This window comes from Phyllostomus discolor, chromosome 6, assembly GCF_004126475.2.
Source record: "Phyllostomus discolor isolate MPI-MPIP mPhyDis1 chromosome 6, mPhyDis1.pri.v3, whole genome shotgun sequence".
NCBI lineage: Eukaryota > Metazoa > Chordata > Mammalia > Chiroptera > Phyllostomidae > Phyllostomus > Phyllostomus discolor.
This window is the reverse complement of record NC_040908.2, coordinates 111,960,663-111,979,997: the sequence shown is the minus strand read 5'-3', so window position 1 is coordinate 111,979,997 and position 19,335 is coordinate 111,960,663. Positions and strand designations below refer to the sequence as shown.

The following is a 19,335-nucleotide window of genomic DNA, read 5'->3' as shown; positions in this document are numbered from 1 at the left end:
GTATTAGCATTAATTGTGCACTCCAGGGTATACTGAATGTCCTGCAAACTGTGACACAGTTATACACAGTGAAAAACTGTCCTGCCAAAAATACAATAGCACCTGCAATAAAAAATATTGGGTCAACATTATTTTTCACATAAATATGTTAATTACAAATGAGCCCTAATGAGATTATAGTATAGGTAAAAAGGAGTCTTGGTTCTTTTTTTTTCCTTTCCTATATAGTTGATGTTCTTCATAAGCATTAAAATCAGTTTTAACGACAGTAAAAGACTGTCTCTAGAGACATACCTGTCAAATGGTCCATTCCTAAAGAATCTGAAAAACTTAAGTAAGACTGCAGTGCTAAATAAAGTATTAATGAGGTCAAAATACATTAATTCAAAACTCAAACTCTGGCTGCTACATGCAGGATTTACCTGACATTTGTTTCACCATAGCTCCTCAGGAAAATAACATTCTTTTGTGTTTGGGCTTACACATACTGTGACATCTGACTATTGTCCATAATCACATTTTAGCATTTCTCTTACTTATTCCTCACCTAAAAATAAGGTCATCATCTTATGGCCCAAAACCTGCCAGGAATCAGATTTTCTGAGTTCAAAAAAATTGTGTCAAGGACTAAAATCCTCTCTTTTAATAGTTTCATCTATCAATTCAAGGGGAGGAGATCTGAACAGACACAAATTCTGAAAATCAAGATGTATTTACCAATATTGTTGAGAAATGATATTTATTAATCTATTTCCCCTTTAAAACATGTTTTGCTTTTGTTCTTTCTTACCTAATTTATTACCCCACTTCTAAGTCTTAATGTAGGCTATTGCAACAGACCCCCCCACGCCATCTGTTTATTTTGAAAACTGTCAAACAACAGAAGAACTGAAAGAATAGTATAATGAATATCCATAACATTTTACTAAGATTCAATAGTTGCTGATATATGGCACATTTATCCTCCCTCCCACCCTTCTACTTTCTTTCTCTGACATGTATCTGTTTGTCAGTCTACTTATCTATCTATCTATCTATCTATCTATCTATTTCCTATATAAGCACATTGCCATTATTACTCCAAAGAAAGCTAACAGTAATTCTATGCTATCCAGTATTCCTATTCAGACTTGTTTAATTGGCCTCAAAATGTCTTTTATAGGTTTTTTGATTAATCCAGTATTGAATCAAGGCTTACTCATATTTGGTTGTTATTATTAATCTTAAAAACTACCTTATTTTTTTTGTAAAATTGACATTTTTCTTCTTCTTCTTCTTCTTCTTCCTCCTCCTCCTCCTCCTCCTCTTTTTTTTTTTGAAGAGTTCAGGCCAAATGTTTACAGACTGTTCCACATTCTGGATCTGGATTTGTCTAATTGTTTTTTCCTAATCAGAATCAGGTCAAACATTTTTAGCAAAATCTGGGGAATAACACTGTGTACTTCTTACTGTATCACATTAGGAAGAGGGCCAAAATGTGAGCTTGTCTCCTATTGGTGATACCAAGTTTGGTTTCTTGATTAAGGACCACCAGATCTCTCCAATTCTAAAAGCACCTTTAGAATGGCACCTTTGTAAATACCAATCTGTGGGGTGATTTTTGAGACTGTGTGAATGTCCTTTTACCAAAAAACTATTCATTTTAATTTTTTTTACATCTACTGATTATACTTGCCTGAAATGCTTATTTCATTGAGGGTTGAAAAGATAGTAATTTTCTAATTCTCTATTTTTCCTCAGATCATTAGCTTATATTCTGTGGTACAGAAAGCCTTTTCCTATATTATCATATTATCTCCTCATTATGGGCTCACGATTTTTTTGTTGATGAACATTACAGTTCATCACTGTGCAGTAGACTTTTAACTGACCTGCAAGCCTTCCTCTAAATTCTCTCTCTCCCACCCATACTTCCTCTATTTCTATTACTACCTCTTTGACAGTGGTCTTGCATATCATGGCCAATCTACTTTTTTTTTGAAATACTGCTTTTTACAGTTACACATGATACAGATTCTCATATTCTTTGTTACTCCTCACTGCTTGTAGGTTACATGCAAATTCTTTATCCTTAACTTGACAGCATTCCATCTCTAGCTTTTATTACATGTCTCTCTAGTTTCTTAAGACCACAGACTTTTCCAATGTGAGGAAATATTAGAACTGTTCTTCTACAATCTTCTCATCTCACAGGCCCAGGGAATAGAGTCACTTGCAGGGTCACGCAGTGTTTTTGTCACAGAGTAGAAAGGGAAGTACCTGTATCTAGTCCCCTATGTTACACACCTCCTCTCTTAAGCAAACCCTCTGCTGCAGCCAGAAGCTTCTTGCACACCCCTGTTCCAATGTTATTCCTTATGGATCTCTTCTTCCCCCTTTTTCTGCTTCATGGATTCTCTAAAGTATTGATCTTCCTCCAAGTTCAGGCCAAGTTCTACTTTCCAAGGCTGCCTGTTGATGGTCTGTGCTACTCATGTGGCCATCAGTTCACAGCCTGGCAGCATTATATAAATTTCCATCCTTCTTTAGTGCTTCATTATTATTTTTCAAAGTATAGATATAATTTGAGTTCATTTTAACTAATTAAAACAAAACTGAAGAACAATAATTAAATTGAATATCTCCTTTATTCTACTCTAGCCTTCAGGTAACCAATAGTAATAAATTGAATATATGCTGTCTATACATTTTCTCCAAACACACATAAATAATATCCTCAGCTATATCTCTGGTATCTAGAATAACATCAGGCACATGTAACTGAATGAATATATATAGTTTCAAAAGCATATATATTTACCTCCATATACAGTCATTATTTCAAAAAATAGATCATATGACTCATTGTCACACAATTCACTTTTTTCCTCATTTAAATTACCCTTTTATGAATAATGTCACTAACTAGGCTGTAAACCTCATGAGGGCAGGACCAACCACTGGGTCAGCCCTCCTGTATTCCTGGGATGTGACACAAGTTCCCTTCCTCACAGATTATTACTGAGGATTGTCAATACTAGTAACCAATGACACGATTGTCATTACGTGTGCCGGATGTATCCCTTTCTCTTCTCTGAAGAGGTTTTAAGGTTCACAAAGACTCTATTTCTCTAAAAAAAAGTATTATTAACCAGTGCACCAAATATTTGGAGGTCAATTCCAGTGGCTAATAATGAAAAGGAGACAAACTAGAAAAGGAAGTGATGAGAGAAGAACTAATGGAGGAGACGTGCAGGGTCCTGAAAAGGACAGCCTGGCTTTCCTTAAAGGGTGGGCTTTCGATCTTGAATGCTGTTTCTTTGGGGAAGTGTCCGCTGGACCTCACAACATATAGCCCTCACTCTAACAGTTAATAATTTCATATAAATTTTCTTTCTGGCCAATTGGAGAATCAGAAGAAGCAACAAAATAAGTTTAAAATTCTTCTGAGAAGACAAGCTTCACAAAATCGAAAGAGGGTGGGAGAACAGCCATCCTCTAGACTGCATCACCTTCATCCCTTCCTTTGTCCTCTCAGATGTGTATCAGGACTTCAAAACAGGAGCCAGGGCTGAGCACAGCCTTTGCCATCATTCCTAAGGGAATACTGTAAGCATTGGAAAATTTCCATTTACATAGTCAGGAATGTATTTTCAGTCATTTAAATCTTTTCTAATTACAACCAATCCCCCCCTTCCATCCCTCCTAATTTAGCGCTGAGAATGTCACTCCCTGCAGAAAACAACTCCCCAGCGAAGTCTGAGTTTCCATGGTTAGTTGTTGGAGCTCCAGATGTGAACAGAGCTGAAACACCACCCTCCCTGAGTTAAAGAACAAATGCACCAAGAAATCAGTTTTCAATGCCTTTGTTCACTACCTTGCACAAAATGAAAGAACTGTAAATAATAGGAAGGAGAGGTAAAGAGAATCAGGAGAATAAAAATGAAAAACAAGAGGAAATAAAGAGAGGGAAGGAATCCAGAGAAACTGGCTTGTCTCAATCTGTCTGAGACCAGAAATTTACATGTGGATGGAAGGAGGCTGGTAATAAAGGTAATACTAGTAACCAAATATTGAGCAGAAGGGTACTGTGCTGGGTTTGTTATGGCCAATCTTCCCAAGAACTTAGCTGAGCTCAACTTTTAAAAAGAGGAGACAGGCACAGAAAGGTTAAAAGCTTCCACAACATCAGAACTGGGATAAGAGTTTCATCTTTGTGATACACAGATTGTGTCCCCCTCTCCCCTCACACACACCTATGATGCCCCCCTCTACAATACTGGCTGCCTCAGACCTCCCTCCTATCTTCTGCAGGAAATACTCTGACAGCCACTTATTCTGGGGTACTACTGAATGAATGCCCCAGACCTCCCACAAAACAAATTTCCCTTCACCATGATATCACAAAAGGAAGACTTTTAACAGCAGCTCCAGTTCCTGCTTGCTAGTGCCTGTCATCACTGTGGGTCATTTTGCTTTTCCATTCCCATTAACAGTTCCCTACAGGCATATTGTCCAGTCCTGGTCCCTAGGGGTTGCTCCCTTCAACCCCAATCGGTCAATGCAGGGGCCAGCCCCTCTCAGCCCCTCTGCCACTTTGGATGCTACAGAGAGCTAACAATCCCATTTGCTACCTCCCAGCATCTTAATCAATATCAAAGCCTTTTACATCCCTGTGGCCAAGTGCAGCGCCTCCTCACCTAGCTAGCCATCCTTAAAGGCATATACTTTTGACGCTACACTTGGGGCCAGTTACAGGAAAGACAAGCAGCAGGCTCGGGCACATCTCGTGAGACCGACCAGCATTAAATCAATAAGCACGGGTACAGGGGAAGGAGAAGCAACATTGGACGTGCTCTGAAACCCAGACCTCGAACTCTCAAATTCCACTCAGTCCCATAACAGTTGCCAATATCAGAATAAAATATACATGAATGTCCCTTGCAGTTCTTGGCCCTGGGGGTTCTTTGGAACTCAGACACATAATTCCGGATTCTTTAAAATCCCTTTCTGGATCTTTTAGCATTGCACGCAGCTTCCTCTTGCGATTTCCTCTTTTGTCAAACACTTAGACATCTGGAAAAGTTACCACAGACACTGCCCTGCAGAGATGGGGTCTCCTGATCACCCAACACCGTTTCCCGCTCCCCTCCCCCGCATCCCCGCCTCCAGGTCTCACCTCTGTGATCCTCTCCTGGTCTCTCCGCGTCTGCATCTGTGACTACATTGCCTTGCTTCTCCCTTCCTTACCTTTCCTCTGCGGCTGTCTATTCCCTCCTCCTGCTTCTGGTCTCTCGGCTTTCTCCGACCCCCTCCCTCTCCGACCCCTCCCTCTGACTGATCAGGGTTCTGCCTCGACTTTCGGCTCCATCCTTTTTTTCTTTCTCTGGTTGATTTCTCCTGCTCTGTTGGAAAGGCAGACTACCACTTGCTGTGTTTACTGCCTAACACAGAGTTTCTGGAGTTGTGTTGCCCGTTTGAAGCCTAAACTGACTTGCTGTGAGAGCCCTGTAATTATGCTAATAAAAAATAAAAAGTGTTCTCATTCATTAATACAACTGCAACATTGGGTTAGCTGTCAAATACAGGCAAACCCGAGGAGCTTATACTCGAACTGAGATAAAATTGTCTCTGCTTGCGTTTTGAAATGCCACCTCAGGCTGCCTTGTTTGTATTGAATGCTCTGTGACTCTTACGTCAAGGACGAGCCTTAAATGAGGGTTTTCTATGTTGGGCTGCTAGGGAAGCCTTCTAGAGTTTATAGAGCCCTGGAGCTGCTGTAAAAAAAAATTTTTTTCCCCAAAACCCACTTGTTCCTCTGTCTAATGTGGAGCCTTGCTGCATATCAAGGACCTGATTGAATGTTCAAACTCCTTTCTAACACTGTCATCACAAGCTGAATGTTGTAACTCCAAGTTGACTTCCCCATCTGTCCTTTTTTCCGTAATTAGCACCAGTCAGTCAACAATAGCTTAACTTTGGGCTTTTGGGTATGTGCATAGCTCAAGGTTTACATCACTGCCATGGTAACTAACCTCCACTTGTTATCCAACCTTGCCAACAACTCAGTCCCTCTTCAAAGCATGAAAACATCATTGTGTAGGTGCAACTTTAGTATGCACCTCGGATACAAAATACAGGGTTAAAGAAACACTAAGGGGAGGAGTCACACTGGAGACACGTAAAATGACCAATAGAAAACCATGAGCATCATGTTAGAAAATAGATGATTATGCATATGTAGCACCCAAATGCAGGAAATACTTAAGTTGTAAGTGTTGCTTCTCCTCAAAGTTAGGTGTAATGAGAAAGTCAGGTAGACAGGAAAAAGCCATGGCTTTTTCTATGAATAGGACACAAGATAAATGTGCATAAAAAGCATAAAACACTAAGACAAAGTATATATAGTTATACAATGTGTTTTTAAGATAACTTGTAAAAAAGGTATATGTTGTATGTATGAAAAGTCTTTTTTTTTTCTTTTTTGCTGGCTTGTGAGTGTCTGGCCACATAGTTTCCTTTCGGAAACACTCATCCACCTGAGGATTAATAAATGGTTGGTTCCCAAAGCAGAGAATTTGTATTTGGCTTTCTGCTAACCAGAAATTCCGGGCTAATGTTGATCTTTATCGATTGCTATAACTTTAATATTTTCTGAAAGCAAATTGTTCTACAATTATTTACATTGTATATATGTATATTCAAATACATATATACATATATATCCTATGGATCAAACAATAAATAAGTTAGGATAAGTTAGGATAATTCAGTACTTTAGTGCTTTTATGTCCCAATAGGTGGCAAAATACAGAGACAGATATATTTTAAAAAGTGCTCAGTGGATGTAGCTCTAGTTTCTGTTACTAGTTGGCTTTCCCTAATTTATTACACAAATATTGTACAAAACAGTCCATGAGGTCCCACTCATAGTTATGATTCTGTGATTCAATCATGTGGTTAAAAATATATATATGCTGAATGATGTTTAATTTTGCAAAGAGCTAAGTTCCTTTTCTGCTTCCTTTCATTGTAAAAGTCATTCATTTACTCATTCAAACACTCATTCTAGAAGCATTTATTTGGGAGTTACTCTGTTTCAGGTCTTATACCACCGCTCAAGGATGCCAAGATTATTTAGAGACTGTGTTCTTGAGGAGCTCTTGGTCTATAATAGGATTTCCTCCTTTATAGAATTTTATCTCAAAGGCCTAATTGTAGAAAATCAGTTTCTTGCAAAGAACTCAAAATGTATCCATAATATTAAGTGCTGCTGATAATTGATATTTCATTTTAGAGAATCCTTCCTTCCTTCTCTCCTTCCTTCTTCCTTCCTTCCCTCCCGTCCTCCCTTCCTTTCCTCCTCCCATTGTCTCTCTTTCTCTGCATCTCAACCCCCTATTTCTCCATCAATGGGGGCAGTGTGATTGGAGGGAAATTGTGTGGGCTTTTTCCAGCAGACTCAGCTTTGAAATTTGGGAACTGCCTCTTATCTGCTGTGTGATCTTGAGCAAGTTACCTGCCCTGAGACTCCACTTTCACATCTAGGATGTAATGTGACAATAGGACTACTACTCCAAGAGTTGCGGAGTTAAAGGACTGAGTAAGATGATGCATATAAAAACCTCTCAGTGAATAATGGCTATTGCTTTCAATATTAAAAGTTGAAAAATATTCCTGCTTTATTGAACATCCTTTTCAAATAAGTAAACCAACAGAGGCAGCTTTTTTGGCCTGAGCCCTCTGCAGATTCTCTACACACTATTATCTATGGCTGTAACCTCTACCCAAGAATTCTAGGACCAAGACATCTGTGAGGATTCTGTGGGTACTAGATAGGTAGGAATCCATATTAGTTTGAATTAATGTACAAAATCGCCAGTATTAGACTTGATCTACAAAAGTGGCAATTGCAAATTGTTCAACCTAGTACTACTACTGATACAACTAAAAGCAAATTTCAATTTTGTACTTTTTAATGTGAATGGCATATTAAATTTAAGAATTGCTTTTTGGGGTTATTTCTTGGTTAAAATGTTTAATGAATAAAATCCATTTTATTTGCTTTCAGATTAAGGAAAAAATGGTAAAATAAATCTACTTGGTTCTTTTTTCCAGAGTAGTTTTAGAAGGCTCAAATTTGAGTCTGATATTGTGAACATTTCAGCCTTAGGCAATGGGTTAGGTGATATTAAAATCCATATTTATTGTTGGCTATTAAGGAAAAGAGCAAATCTTTGACTATTTTAAGAGAACAGCATTAAGATTGCCAACTAATGAGCTGAAACTTGTTCTGACTGTGACACATTACTGAGCAAAGATTAGAGGAAATTAGTATAAAGGGAGAAAAAGAGACTTTTTTTGGCTGTGTATGTGGGAAAAAATGGAGGATTGGGAGTGTGTAGGAGAAGTGTGAGTATATGTGGGAGAAGAAGTGTTTAAAATGTACAAAGGAAACTAAAATGAAGCAGAACAATGTATGCTGGGCATAGGTTTTCAAAACCAGCTTTCAGACAAGCACTTCTAGTGTTGTCATCAGAGCCTTTTCTAGCAGTGTTTGAACTTCCATCTGTGCTGTCTACCGGGCTTGGGAGCCCTCTGTCACCGTTGCCTCGGGAAGTCCAATTCAAATCCTACTTCTTCTATGAAATTCTTCCTAGTAAACAGAGGGCATTTACTTCCTTTGTCCTCAAAACTGAGTAGAATCTATTTCTTCTAATTCCCAGGAGCTTTGTAAGTGGTTTTTGTTTTTGTTTAGATGTGATGAGTGGGCTAAGAAATAAATTTGTCCATTTCACATGGCCTCAAGACTATTTTGTCTATATTTATTGAGTGCCTGCAATGGGCCATGTGCAGGAATTGGTGAAAATAAGCCTTAGGTTTGCCATATGCAGATCACAGCTTCATAAAGTGTAAAAAACATTCTCATTCTATGTTTCTGAAAGTCTTTCCACACAGGGGCTATTGTAGAAAGTCTGTAGCTCTGACATTTGAGATTCAGTGCTTTGGCTTTAAGCTTGTTATATACTATAAACTCGATATAGTTGAGATAATATATGGCCTTTTTCCTGACGTTCAACCTCAGTGTGAACCGCTGTATCTGATTATCAAGAAATAGGTTTTCACTGAGGGCAGAAGAGGACCATGAGGACACTAGAGTCCTAGATAGACACAGTGTGAGGAAGGAGAATTAACAGACCCCAAGTCTGGGAAATGTAGCAGAGGTCAGCTTTCACTTGGGGTGGGGGGTGAGGGGTGGTGGTGGTGGGGTGGTGGTGGTGGGGCAATGCTATTCAATTAAGAAGATGCAGCAACTACCATATGAAAGCTTAAAGCTTATTGCTTTTGGAGTTTGAGGCTGGCTCACAGGGCTGTGAACATAGTGTCTCCTAGTGGCAGTACTAAAGAAGGCAGGACTTCCCACTACCTACTCTGTGTCAGGTTCCATGCTGGATGTTGTATTCCTTCTGGCACATTTAAGCCACAAGGTGCAAACATCTGGTTCCAAGGCCACCATTTTTCTTTCTTTTTGCCTTCTTGGGAAATAAAGGAACAGCTGACCTTAAAGGCTAAATGTTATTCCAAGGCAAATAATATTGAATAAAAGTCCACTTGAGGACCAGTTTATGACATACCACATGAATGCAACTTGAACATAACAAATTTTATTTTTAATATTTTCAAGAGTAGAAAGAAATACTCTTAATAGGATTCTTTGACATTTAATAAAACGTTCTCTCCTTTGTAGGAATATATTCTCCCAAGTCCCCTAAATCCCAGTGGTTGGCCCTGGCTGGTATGGCTCAGTTGGTTGGAGCATCGTCCCATACATCAAAAGGTTGGGGGTTCAATTCCCAGTCAGGGCATATACCTACATTGCAGGTTTGATTCCCAGTTGGGGCGCATACAGGAGGCAACTGACCAATTTTTCTCTCACATTGATGTTTTTTTTCTCTCTCACCTTGCCTTTCCCTCTAAAATCAATAATCATATTTTTAAAAATTAAAAAAAAATCCTTGTGGTTGGTCAGCTCGCCTCTGCTTGAGTAACAGCAACTGAGTGAAATGAGACCCTATCACTCTACCTGGACTTAGCACAGTGAAGACTCATAGTAGATGCTCAATAACACAATAAAATGGAGATTTGGTGAGGCTCAGTGAGTTGTTCATACTTAGACATTATAAACAGTATTTGAAGACAAAACCATCAGCTTCACTCACTCTTGCTTTTAGCTGGTGCCTCTTTTGGTTCTGATACATTTTCTGGGGCAACAAAAAACAAGTCGCTCTACCCACTTCCCTGTTGCCAACTTTTAGGGTTTCAAGTTTATTCAAAAGCTTGACATAGACCATCCCGTATCTACCATCTCTTCTTCAATAACTTTAGAATGGTATCTTTAAACAACTTTAAAGCTTGAGCTCCTGGATTTCCCAAAGCGTTTCTGCTCTTTTTCAAATGGGTCTCCTCTAAAGGGTTCCGCTGTAAATTTATAAGATCTGTAAGACCATTCTTTTCCAGGATACAAAGAATTCTAAGGAGTACTTCATTTATTCCAAAGAGGCCCTTAATTAAGGTAGAAAATAAATGTCTTCTTCTAAGATTTTGCATGAAATCAAGTACAAACAGGGTAAGGGTCCAAGATATGTTGCCCATCATTTTAATCCTCTCATAGGCACTGGCCATCACCTCTTTGTAGATATTTTCCCACCACTCAGGCTCACTATCAATGCCTGTCTGTGTCTCTGAGGTCAGATCCTTCAGAGGGACACCAGCGATGCTAACTCCACTCCACACAGGAACGCCTGAGGCTCCACGCTCTCCAAGGATCTGCCTGTGATAGCTTTCAGAGTGGTTCAGTCAAAGGATGAAAACAGGCTGTCAGCCACTTTCAGTAACATAGTTTTGGGGGAATTCTGTCAATTTTCAGGCTACATAAGTTAAATTGTTCACTGGGTTGGAAACAATAATCAGTTTGTAGCAGGCAGCGTATTGGGTAATATTAGAAATTGTTAATTTAAACATGAGCACATTTCACTGCATTAAATTAAGGCACGTTTGTCCTTTTTCCTGGCATGTACCTGCTGCAATAATCACTATGTGAGATTTCCAGGGACAGCCTTTGTCAGCAAGTGTTTGGCACTTTCATGAAAGGACTGCTGTGTTTAAGGTCCACTGTCCCACCCTTCTGTTTGCTTCATCAACATCCACAAGGGCATGCTCATCACTCAAGCCTGCTGATAAAATGGTGATAGCACAGGCTGGGAAAAACAAATCAGTTCCTATAATGGAGACCTTGTTGTGATGTGTGACCTCCTCAGAAGTGAAATTTATCATAAATTCACACTTCACAGTTGTCATCTTGGAGGTAGGGGTCAAAAAGCCAGTTGAGCCTGAGGGAGGCCTGCCACTTGCAGGGACATAGAGCCATCCCAAGTGAAGGAAGCCTCCTCCTGCAGCACCCACTCCCCAGCTGGCCTACAAGACTGCCCAGCTCAGGATGCCTGATCCAAAAGGTGGAGGAAGACATTGGAGGCCAACACATTGAGTGCAAAGGAGGAAGCCGATGAGGGTTTTTGCTCCCCGTCACCTCGCTAGTGCAGCTGCACAAGCTGCACCCACCTCTGTGGGTCTCACCAGGGTCTCCAGGAAGGACTTCTCACATCTGCTCAGACTGTGTCAGTCCAGGAGCTTCTTCTCTAGTAAGTGAATTTTAGAGTGGTCATTTTACAAACCTGTTTCCATGTTTTACATGCAAATAGGCCAACTCAGGTTCCTGTACTTATTAGTTGTTTATTTTTAGTGTGTATGCCAAGGCAGACCCACTCTTTCCAACTCTGGAGCTAACATGTTTAAGCATCGTTGTATCTAACTCCATCTCCCTTGATCTTACCCTCTTCAGACATCTGTCTCTGGGCCACACTGGAAGAAGGAGAGTTGTCTTGGGCCATACATTAAATACACAAACACTAATGAAAACAAAAAAATATGATAATGTTTTAAGTACATTTACGATTTTGTGTTGGGCCGCATTCAGGGCCATCCTGGGCCACATGCAGCCTGTGGGCCGCGGGTTGGACACCCTGCTCTGATATATCATGTGCAGTAATCCTAACATGTTGCTTCTTGGTTCTTTTATAAACACAAAGCAACTAGAATGCCACATATGATCTTCACAGGTGTCTAACTGGTGTGGGGCCCAGAACATATCTTTTTCCTAGGTACATTTCTGTAAACAGGTTCTAGGTGGATACTTTGGCAGGATCATCAGATGGCCACCTAAACCAAAAGATCTTCTAAAGAACTACAGCCACACATCCTCATTCTAAACTGTTGCAATTAAATTTGGCAAATGTGTTTTCCCAGACTGTGTGTTTTAGCAAGAAAGTCTGCATGCCTGGGAAATGTAAGCTGTCAGTAGGTAACTATAGGGCTTGTACCAGGACCAATAGTTTGTCTTCTTGTGGCCACTTCCTGTTTTGATACCTCTGAACCTCGCTGGTTTTGTGTGGTGACTGTGAGAGGGAAGGGTGTTGGGGGAGGTAAAGAGGGTAAAGGTGGGATAAGTGGTGGTGGAAGGAGACTTGACCTGGGGTTGTGAACACACAATACAGTGTATAGATGGTATGTTGTAGAACTATATACCTGAAACCTATATAACTTTATCAGCCAATGTCACACCAATAAACTCAATAAAAATAAACATTGGTGTTTTTATTAGAAAATGGGACAATAACATATTTCCCACTAGTTTTGTGGAAGGTTCAAATGAGATAGTGCACAAAATGTAAGTGGTGTTATCATCACAGATGATATAGGTTTTAATACCATGTTAGAAAGGTGGTTATAACTACTAAGCCCATAATCACAGAAACTACAGCCTACAGGTCCTGTAACTATCCCAAACATAAGATCATCTACTCAGGTAGTCAGAATTCTTTTTTAACAATTCTATTTCTTTTTGAAAGATGTTCAAAGTTTGCTTTCATTGCCCTCTAGTGGCTGTGATGCAGAAGACGTAACTTTTTTTTTTTAATTTTAAGTTTTTATTTTGGGGATGTTTGACAGTCTTTGTTATAAACATTCTTCAAATATTGTTAGGTTATAAACACTCCTGTCCGTTGGTAACCCTGCAAGGGTCAGCCCACCAGGACCACGCCTGCTGCCCTGCCTTTCATAGCACAGGCGCACCTCGTACCAGGGCATGGGTGACTGGCGGTGCGCTGTTTTATGAGGTCTTCACAAAGACCCTACTGACTTAAAGTAATCATCTAACTTTATTTATTCATTCTTTAAATATTTATAGGGCATGTAGAATATATCGGGCCAACCAGAGAGACACTGTCTTGGATCACAATCTTGTGAGGAAAATGGATTATCAAATACATCATTCATTATACACTAGCACGGTAAACGTCGTGATAGGGAAAGTACTGGGTGTGCGGGTGCATGGAGGAACCCTGACCTGGAGGCATTTCTGTGTGTTCTGGGACAGTGAAGTACATGAAGCAAGCCCCTTGCTACATGGACAAGCCCCTTGCTACAAGGGGCTTATACAAGCATCCTGAGGACACAGACACAGCTGGGTCATGACTATATCTTTATAGCAAAATCACATGGGCACTGAGAACTCCTATGAAGTTCATTGTTGACAGGGATGGGTGGATAAATGAACAGACTGGGATATCTTATTTCCTAACAGAAGGTTTAGGCAGATGTTAGAAAGAGATGCAAAATATATTATCTTAACAGTATGTATCAGAATTTTTCTCAGGGAAGAAACCCAATTTAGAAAATACAAAGATGAGCCACCAGGGATGAAAGGAGGCTCTTTTACAAGTAAGCAAAAATGATAGCTGTATTCTTGAAAAAAATACCCAATAATTTAAAGTAGTAAGAGATCAGAGAAGAGAGGTCAGGAGGGAGGGAAACAGAGAAACCAGGGCAGTGTGGGACAAGTGCCTGAAAGACTTTAAAACCGAAGAGAGAGAGATCTGATGCTGAATCTGAAATGTTTTATGTGTTTGCTGCAGATCACTGCCATCTTTTTGAGCCTTAGACCTGCCTACGACACGCGAAGGAGTTGCTGATGAACACTCAGTTCCGTTATGTTAGGTACAGAAAGGGGGCTCATCTCAGCTGTTCGTGATTCTAGGGACACCTGACTCACATCCATGCAATGCTGAATATGGAGGCAGATCAAAGAAATGAGAGAAAAATGCAGCTTCCATCCTCTTTGATTCCATTATAAATGTGTCAGTAGAATAATAAAACTATGTGGAAAAAAAACAGCAATAGTTTAGTGTAGCTTATATTGCACATGAAATATGAGACATATTGACAATAAATGTTTCTCTTTTTTTTTTAGTTTGGATCACAGCATCATTTCTAACATGGTCCATCAGGAAAGTTTCCCTCCAGGGTAGATTTTGAACATAGAGAAATAACAAGCAATTAATTACATTCTATGGAAGATTAACTTTGGTCCTTCACTGACCCCACTCTTTCTTTCCCTCAAGCAGGAGGATCATTCCATCAGTCTGTGTTCAGAAAGGAGCACCCAAGGTATCTTGGCTCTCAGATCTCCCGGTTGGTTTCTATGTGCTTTGCTACTTGTAAATGGGACTTTCACAGTATAAGGGTGGAGGGGTGGTGGGGTGGGTAGAAGACAACAGAGCCACAGATTCTACTTTCAGATTTTGAATTCACTTTTCATTCCTTGAATTATATTTTGAGAGTCTAGCATTATGATAACACCAATTTTAATACTGTAGTCAAATACAGTCAAACAGCACAGAAGCTCCGCCAACAGGCCCGACACTGCTGATATACCCAGTTCTGTGCAAAATCCTTTACTGCCATCTTGTGGATTCTCAGGGAATAACCTCAGTTGCAATGTGCTATCTTTTGTACGAGGTTCATTTATTGTTTGTAGATCTGTAAAATGTTGCTTAAGAAAGAGCTCACAGTCAAATAAAGGATCCGAGAAGTCCTGCAGCAAATAAAAAATGCTATTAAAGCATTTTCTAACCTTATTTAACTAAAAAGAAATTTCTTCCTCCCTGGAATATGAATTACTATCTAATGGAACAGTACTTTTAGAAATTCTGCCTTATGCTAATCCCCAGAAAAACTCAGGCAAGCATTTTATTTGGGAGAAGTAATATTTTCACATTAACATCTTATTTACAGAGCTCAGGTGGTAGGGCAGAGAGAGTGCAACCAAATGCTGAAGACTGAAGAACTATCCTCCTCATTCTGGAAAGGTCCTTTTTGAACAGAAGTGTAACTTTGGGAAGGGGCAATGGAGCATTAGATAAAAGGTGTTTTTTTTACATACAATGTATGAACCTATTTCTACAAAATCAATCTGCAGACATTTGCCAGGCATTGACTGGGTGCCCCAAACTGCCAGGCCCTGAGGATATGACATGAGAAAAGCAGTTATGCCCTTAGCGAGCGGAGAGCCTCAGGGAGGGGAGGCAAACATGGGAAGTGCTCGTGGCAAGTGCTGGGGGCACGTGGACACAGAAGAGAGGGCTCTCCTGAGCCCAGCCTGGGAGTAGGGGAAGGCTTTGGGAAGAGAAATGTCCCAAAAAAGAGAGCCCTGAGAATGCAAGAACAGGGGAGAATCAGGGGTTAAAATGACTAATATTTTCTTCTGTCTGAGTTTAGCACTAAGTATTGTGCTCGATACTGAGCCGCAATTTTATTGAATCCTAACCACGGCCGTGTCGGGTTGAAGGCTCAGAGAAATTCAATAATTTGCCCAAGATCACACACATAATCAGCAATGACAGAGGCATTTGAACCACTACTGCTTCTGATTTTCAAGTTATTCTTTTCTGCAGTTACGGCTTTAGAAAGAAAATTGAATTGGGCAGGTTGCTTATGCCCGAGCTGTCTGCACTCTTAAGTTCAGGTAGTGAGGAAAACCTAAACGCCTGAGATAAGAGATCATTTACACAGAGACACATGAGCCACCACAGGAAGCCACTGTACGTACACAGAGGCACTAACCTCGAGGTGACTTAGGAGCAAATCTAGAACCACGGAAGCTTCCTCTTGAGGGCAAGGACGTGTCCGCCATCTCTGTATCCCACTGATTAACACAGGACCCAGCTACTAAGCAATACTGAATGAATGGAGTGAGTGAGGGAGTGAGTGAGTGATGTGAATGAATGATGAAGAGACATCCTTGCCCACTTCTCTCTGAAGGGAGCTGAGAATCTTAGGGCACCTGTCAGTTGTGTGCATGTGGACGTCTTGGCCCAGGAGGGGCCCCTTCTGCCTGAAGATCAGAATATCTTCAGGGTCTCACCTCTCTGATCAATGGAGTATATATTTCCAAATTGGACAGATTCTCTCCTGTTGACTAATAAGAATTCCCATAGATCAAGAAAATATTAAATATTGTACTATATACTAAATGCTAAATACATGGTGTTTGTTTAACATCTGTTTATAATATATGCTCTTCCTCCAAAAAGGTGTGTAGGTGATTGAGTCCCTCTACAAGCCTCAAAGGCTAACACTTGATCCTGAGCCTTCCCCACCCAGACACTGAAAATGAGCTAGGACAGCTAACCCCTGATAAAGGGGAAACCTTGCAGAGAGACCTCAAGCTGTAAGGAAGGAGTGATCCTCAACCAAAAGCAGACTGACTTTTGGTTCTGGTTTGGTTTTGCCTCAGACTTGCTTATTTTGGTAGCTCACTCCTGATAGTCCTTGCATATGCATGACCATTTTCAGGTGCAAAGCCCCTTTCGATGGGCTTTATCTCCTTTGATCCTCCTGACATCTCTTCAGGACAGCCAGGAAAGTGATCACTGGGCCCTGTGTACACAGTAGGAAAGCAGAAGAGTTCCCTGGTTTTCTAACTCAGAGCCAGTCAGTCTCCAGGCACAGGCTGCCTTGCGTGGCGTGCTAACTACTTTAGGAATGTGCCTCATGGGAGCTTGAACAGTGAATTTGCCTGCCTGAGTTTTGGGTTCCAGACACAGATATCAGCTATGAATGACTTAAATGGGAAAGGAATTCATTAGAGAAATAAAAGACAGCCCACTACATCTTCAGGAAGACTGGCTCCTGAGGCCTCACCATTAGCCACCTGTGGCCAGATCACAACTGCTGGAGGGGGTTGTAAAGAGACCTCTCTCCACAACACCTTCCACCTTCCGAGTTCTGGCCAGGAACAGCTGGCTTGGCTGTTCTCATGCTATGCAGAAAGGTCCGGGAAAGGGAAGTATCTGCTGTAACTCTTCCCCCTGCCAACCCCTACCCCCCCACAACCCACTTCTCTAATGGGGGACAAGCTATGCCTCCTTCCTGTCTGAATTGGCCCAAAATACGAAGGATATTGTGACACTGAGCAGTAAATGATAAATGCCTATTAGAGGTTCACTGAATTCTCTTTGAGGAATGTTTTAGATCTAAAATCTTGGGACTCATAATTGCATCTTAAACAACAGACAGTATCTGTGTGGGAGCAGCCTTCACGGGGAGGGCCCAGTGCCTGCATCAGAAGCAGCTGGCAGTGCCCTTCCCTGATGCTGCCCACCTCAGTCCGTTAACGAGAGATCCAGGCAAGGGCAAGGAGTCAACTTTGCCAGTGTCTGGTGACCATGAGGACTTCATTTCTAATGCTGGTGGCTTTCCCGTTTCAAGCACTTTGGGCCCCAAACAATTAAAAGTCTTTTGAGGTAAGGGATTTACAAATCAATGTACCTTATCATGAAAAGTCTGTGTAGCTCTATTAAACAGCTACAGACACTCTAACAAATGATTAAATGGATCATTGATTCTTTGAGGTGAATCCACATTTTGGTCTTTAAAGAGATGAGAGGAGCAGGTCAAATGGGACATGGTTTCAAGTGATTATTTTATTTTTGTTGGGAAAGAAAAAATATAGAAACTTATAGAGAAAATATATAAGAAAAATATATGTAAGAAAATACAGAAACTATAGTGTCCTACTCTGGCTATGACACTGCCACCAGGATGTTAGAAAAATAGTGGCAGCCCTGGCTGAGCCCTGGTGTGGCTCAGTGGACTGAGTGCCGGCCTGCCAAACCAAAGGGTCTCTGGTTCGATTCCCAGTCAGGGCACATGCCTGGTTGTGGGCCAGTGTCCCTAGTATGGGGCATGTGAGAGGCAACCCGCACATTAATGTTTCTCTTCCTTCTCTTTTCTCTCCCCTTCTGCTCTCTCTAAAACTAAACAAATAAAATCTTTAAAAAAGAAATATAGTGGCAAGACATCGGTGCCATTCTCACCCCTAAGAGTTTACAAAAAAAATTGAGTTCATGATGTGCCTGCATAGGTGTTGGGGAGCACAACAGGGTGACCTGACCCAGACAAGGGGACTAGAAGGATATTTATGAAGAAGTAATGTCTTGACCTTGGAGTGAAAGATGTATAAAGTGTAGCCCAGCCAGGGGCAGGGCCAGGGAGGAAAAGTGATGCAGATCAGCATGTGGCCCAGAAGCAGGGAGAACGCACCATCTGAAGGGTGATAGGATCTAGAGAATGAGAGAGAACTTGGAGAGATGTGAGATTAGCCAGGAAGGAGGCACATTGCACATTGCACACCTTCTAAGGCCTTTAAAGGGAAGGGGGACGAAAGGGCAGCAGGACTTGTGGAAAGGGTTTAAGCACAGTAAAGATAGTTACCTACTCTAACATGTGGTGGGGGGGGCAGTGCTTCCCCACACTACCAAGCAATTCTCCAACACCAGCTGGGCCTCCTACAATTCAAGTTGGTTCTTACACTATCTACCCAAAGGCAGCATCAGATCACACAGGCTAAGGGCTCAGTCCGATAAGACCGCCCACCCCTTACCCCTAGGCCACTTCAGATGCCAGTTATCATCTGTGCTTCTGATGGACTGGCTATAGATCAAAGTAATGCCCATCTTGGATTTTTATGAAGGCTTCATTACATATACATAATTAATTAGATCATTGCTCATTGGTGATTGATTCAATCTCCAGCCCATATTCTCTCCCAGGAGGTCTGACTAAAATTTCCAATCCTCCATGTGGTTGCCCTGGCCAACCAACCCCCATTCTCTTAGGTAGAGTCCAAAGTTACATCATTAGCATAACTGCAAACACACCTTTGCCACTCTTTTCAGTTAGGAAATTTCAAGGGTTTTAGGAGCTCTGTGCCAGAAATGGGGATGAAGACCAAATATTTATTTCTTATTATAATCATAACATCCTGCAGGGAATAGCATGGTTGGAGTTGATAGAACTTGTGAGGTTAACTTGGAAATTGAAGAAAATAATAACTTTGAAATCAGGCAGGTCTGAGGGTCTAGTCCTAGCTTCACCTTTTGCTAACTGTGTGGTCTTGGT

General features: G+C 40.9%; 1 protein-coding gene and 1 pseudogene across 26 annotated transcripts in view; both read right to left on the bottom strand.

Moving 5' to 3' along the window:
• DLG2 (discs large MAGUK scaffold protein 2) overlaps window positions 1-19,335 on the bottom strand; it is a 1,904,207-nt gene that overhangs the window by 331,389 nt on the left and 1,553,483 nt on the right. For 2 of the 26 annotated variants that reach the window (XM_036030137.1, XM_028514369.2), the window contains exon 1: window positions 5,159-5,263. The exons of 23 other annotated variants lie outside the window; for them this stretch is intronic. In XM_036030137.1, the coding sequence (XP_035886030.1) occupies window positions 5,159-5,194 (36 nt within the window). In that variant the 5' untranslated portion in view covers window positions 5,195-5,263. Of the gene's footprint in view, window positions 1-5,158; window positions 5,265-19,335 lie in introns of those variants that run through there. One more of the 26 variants, XM_036030136.1, reaches the window with a different exon arrangement.
• On the bottom strand, window positions 10,131-16,066 carry LOC114500935 (annotated as a pseudogene).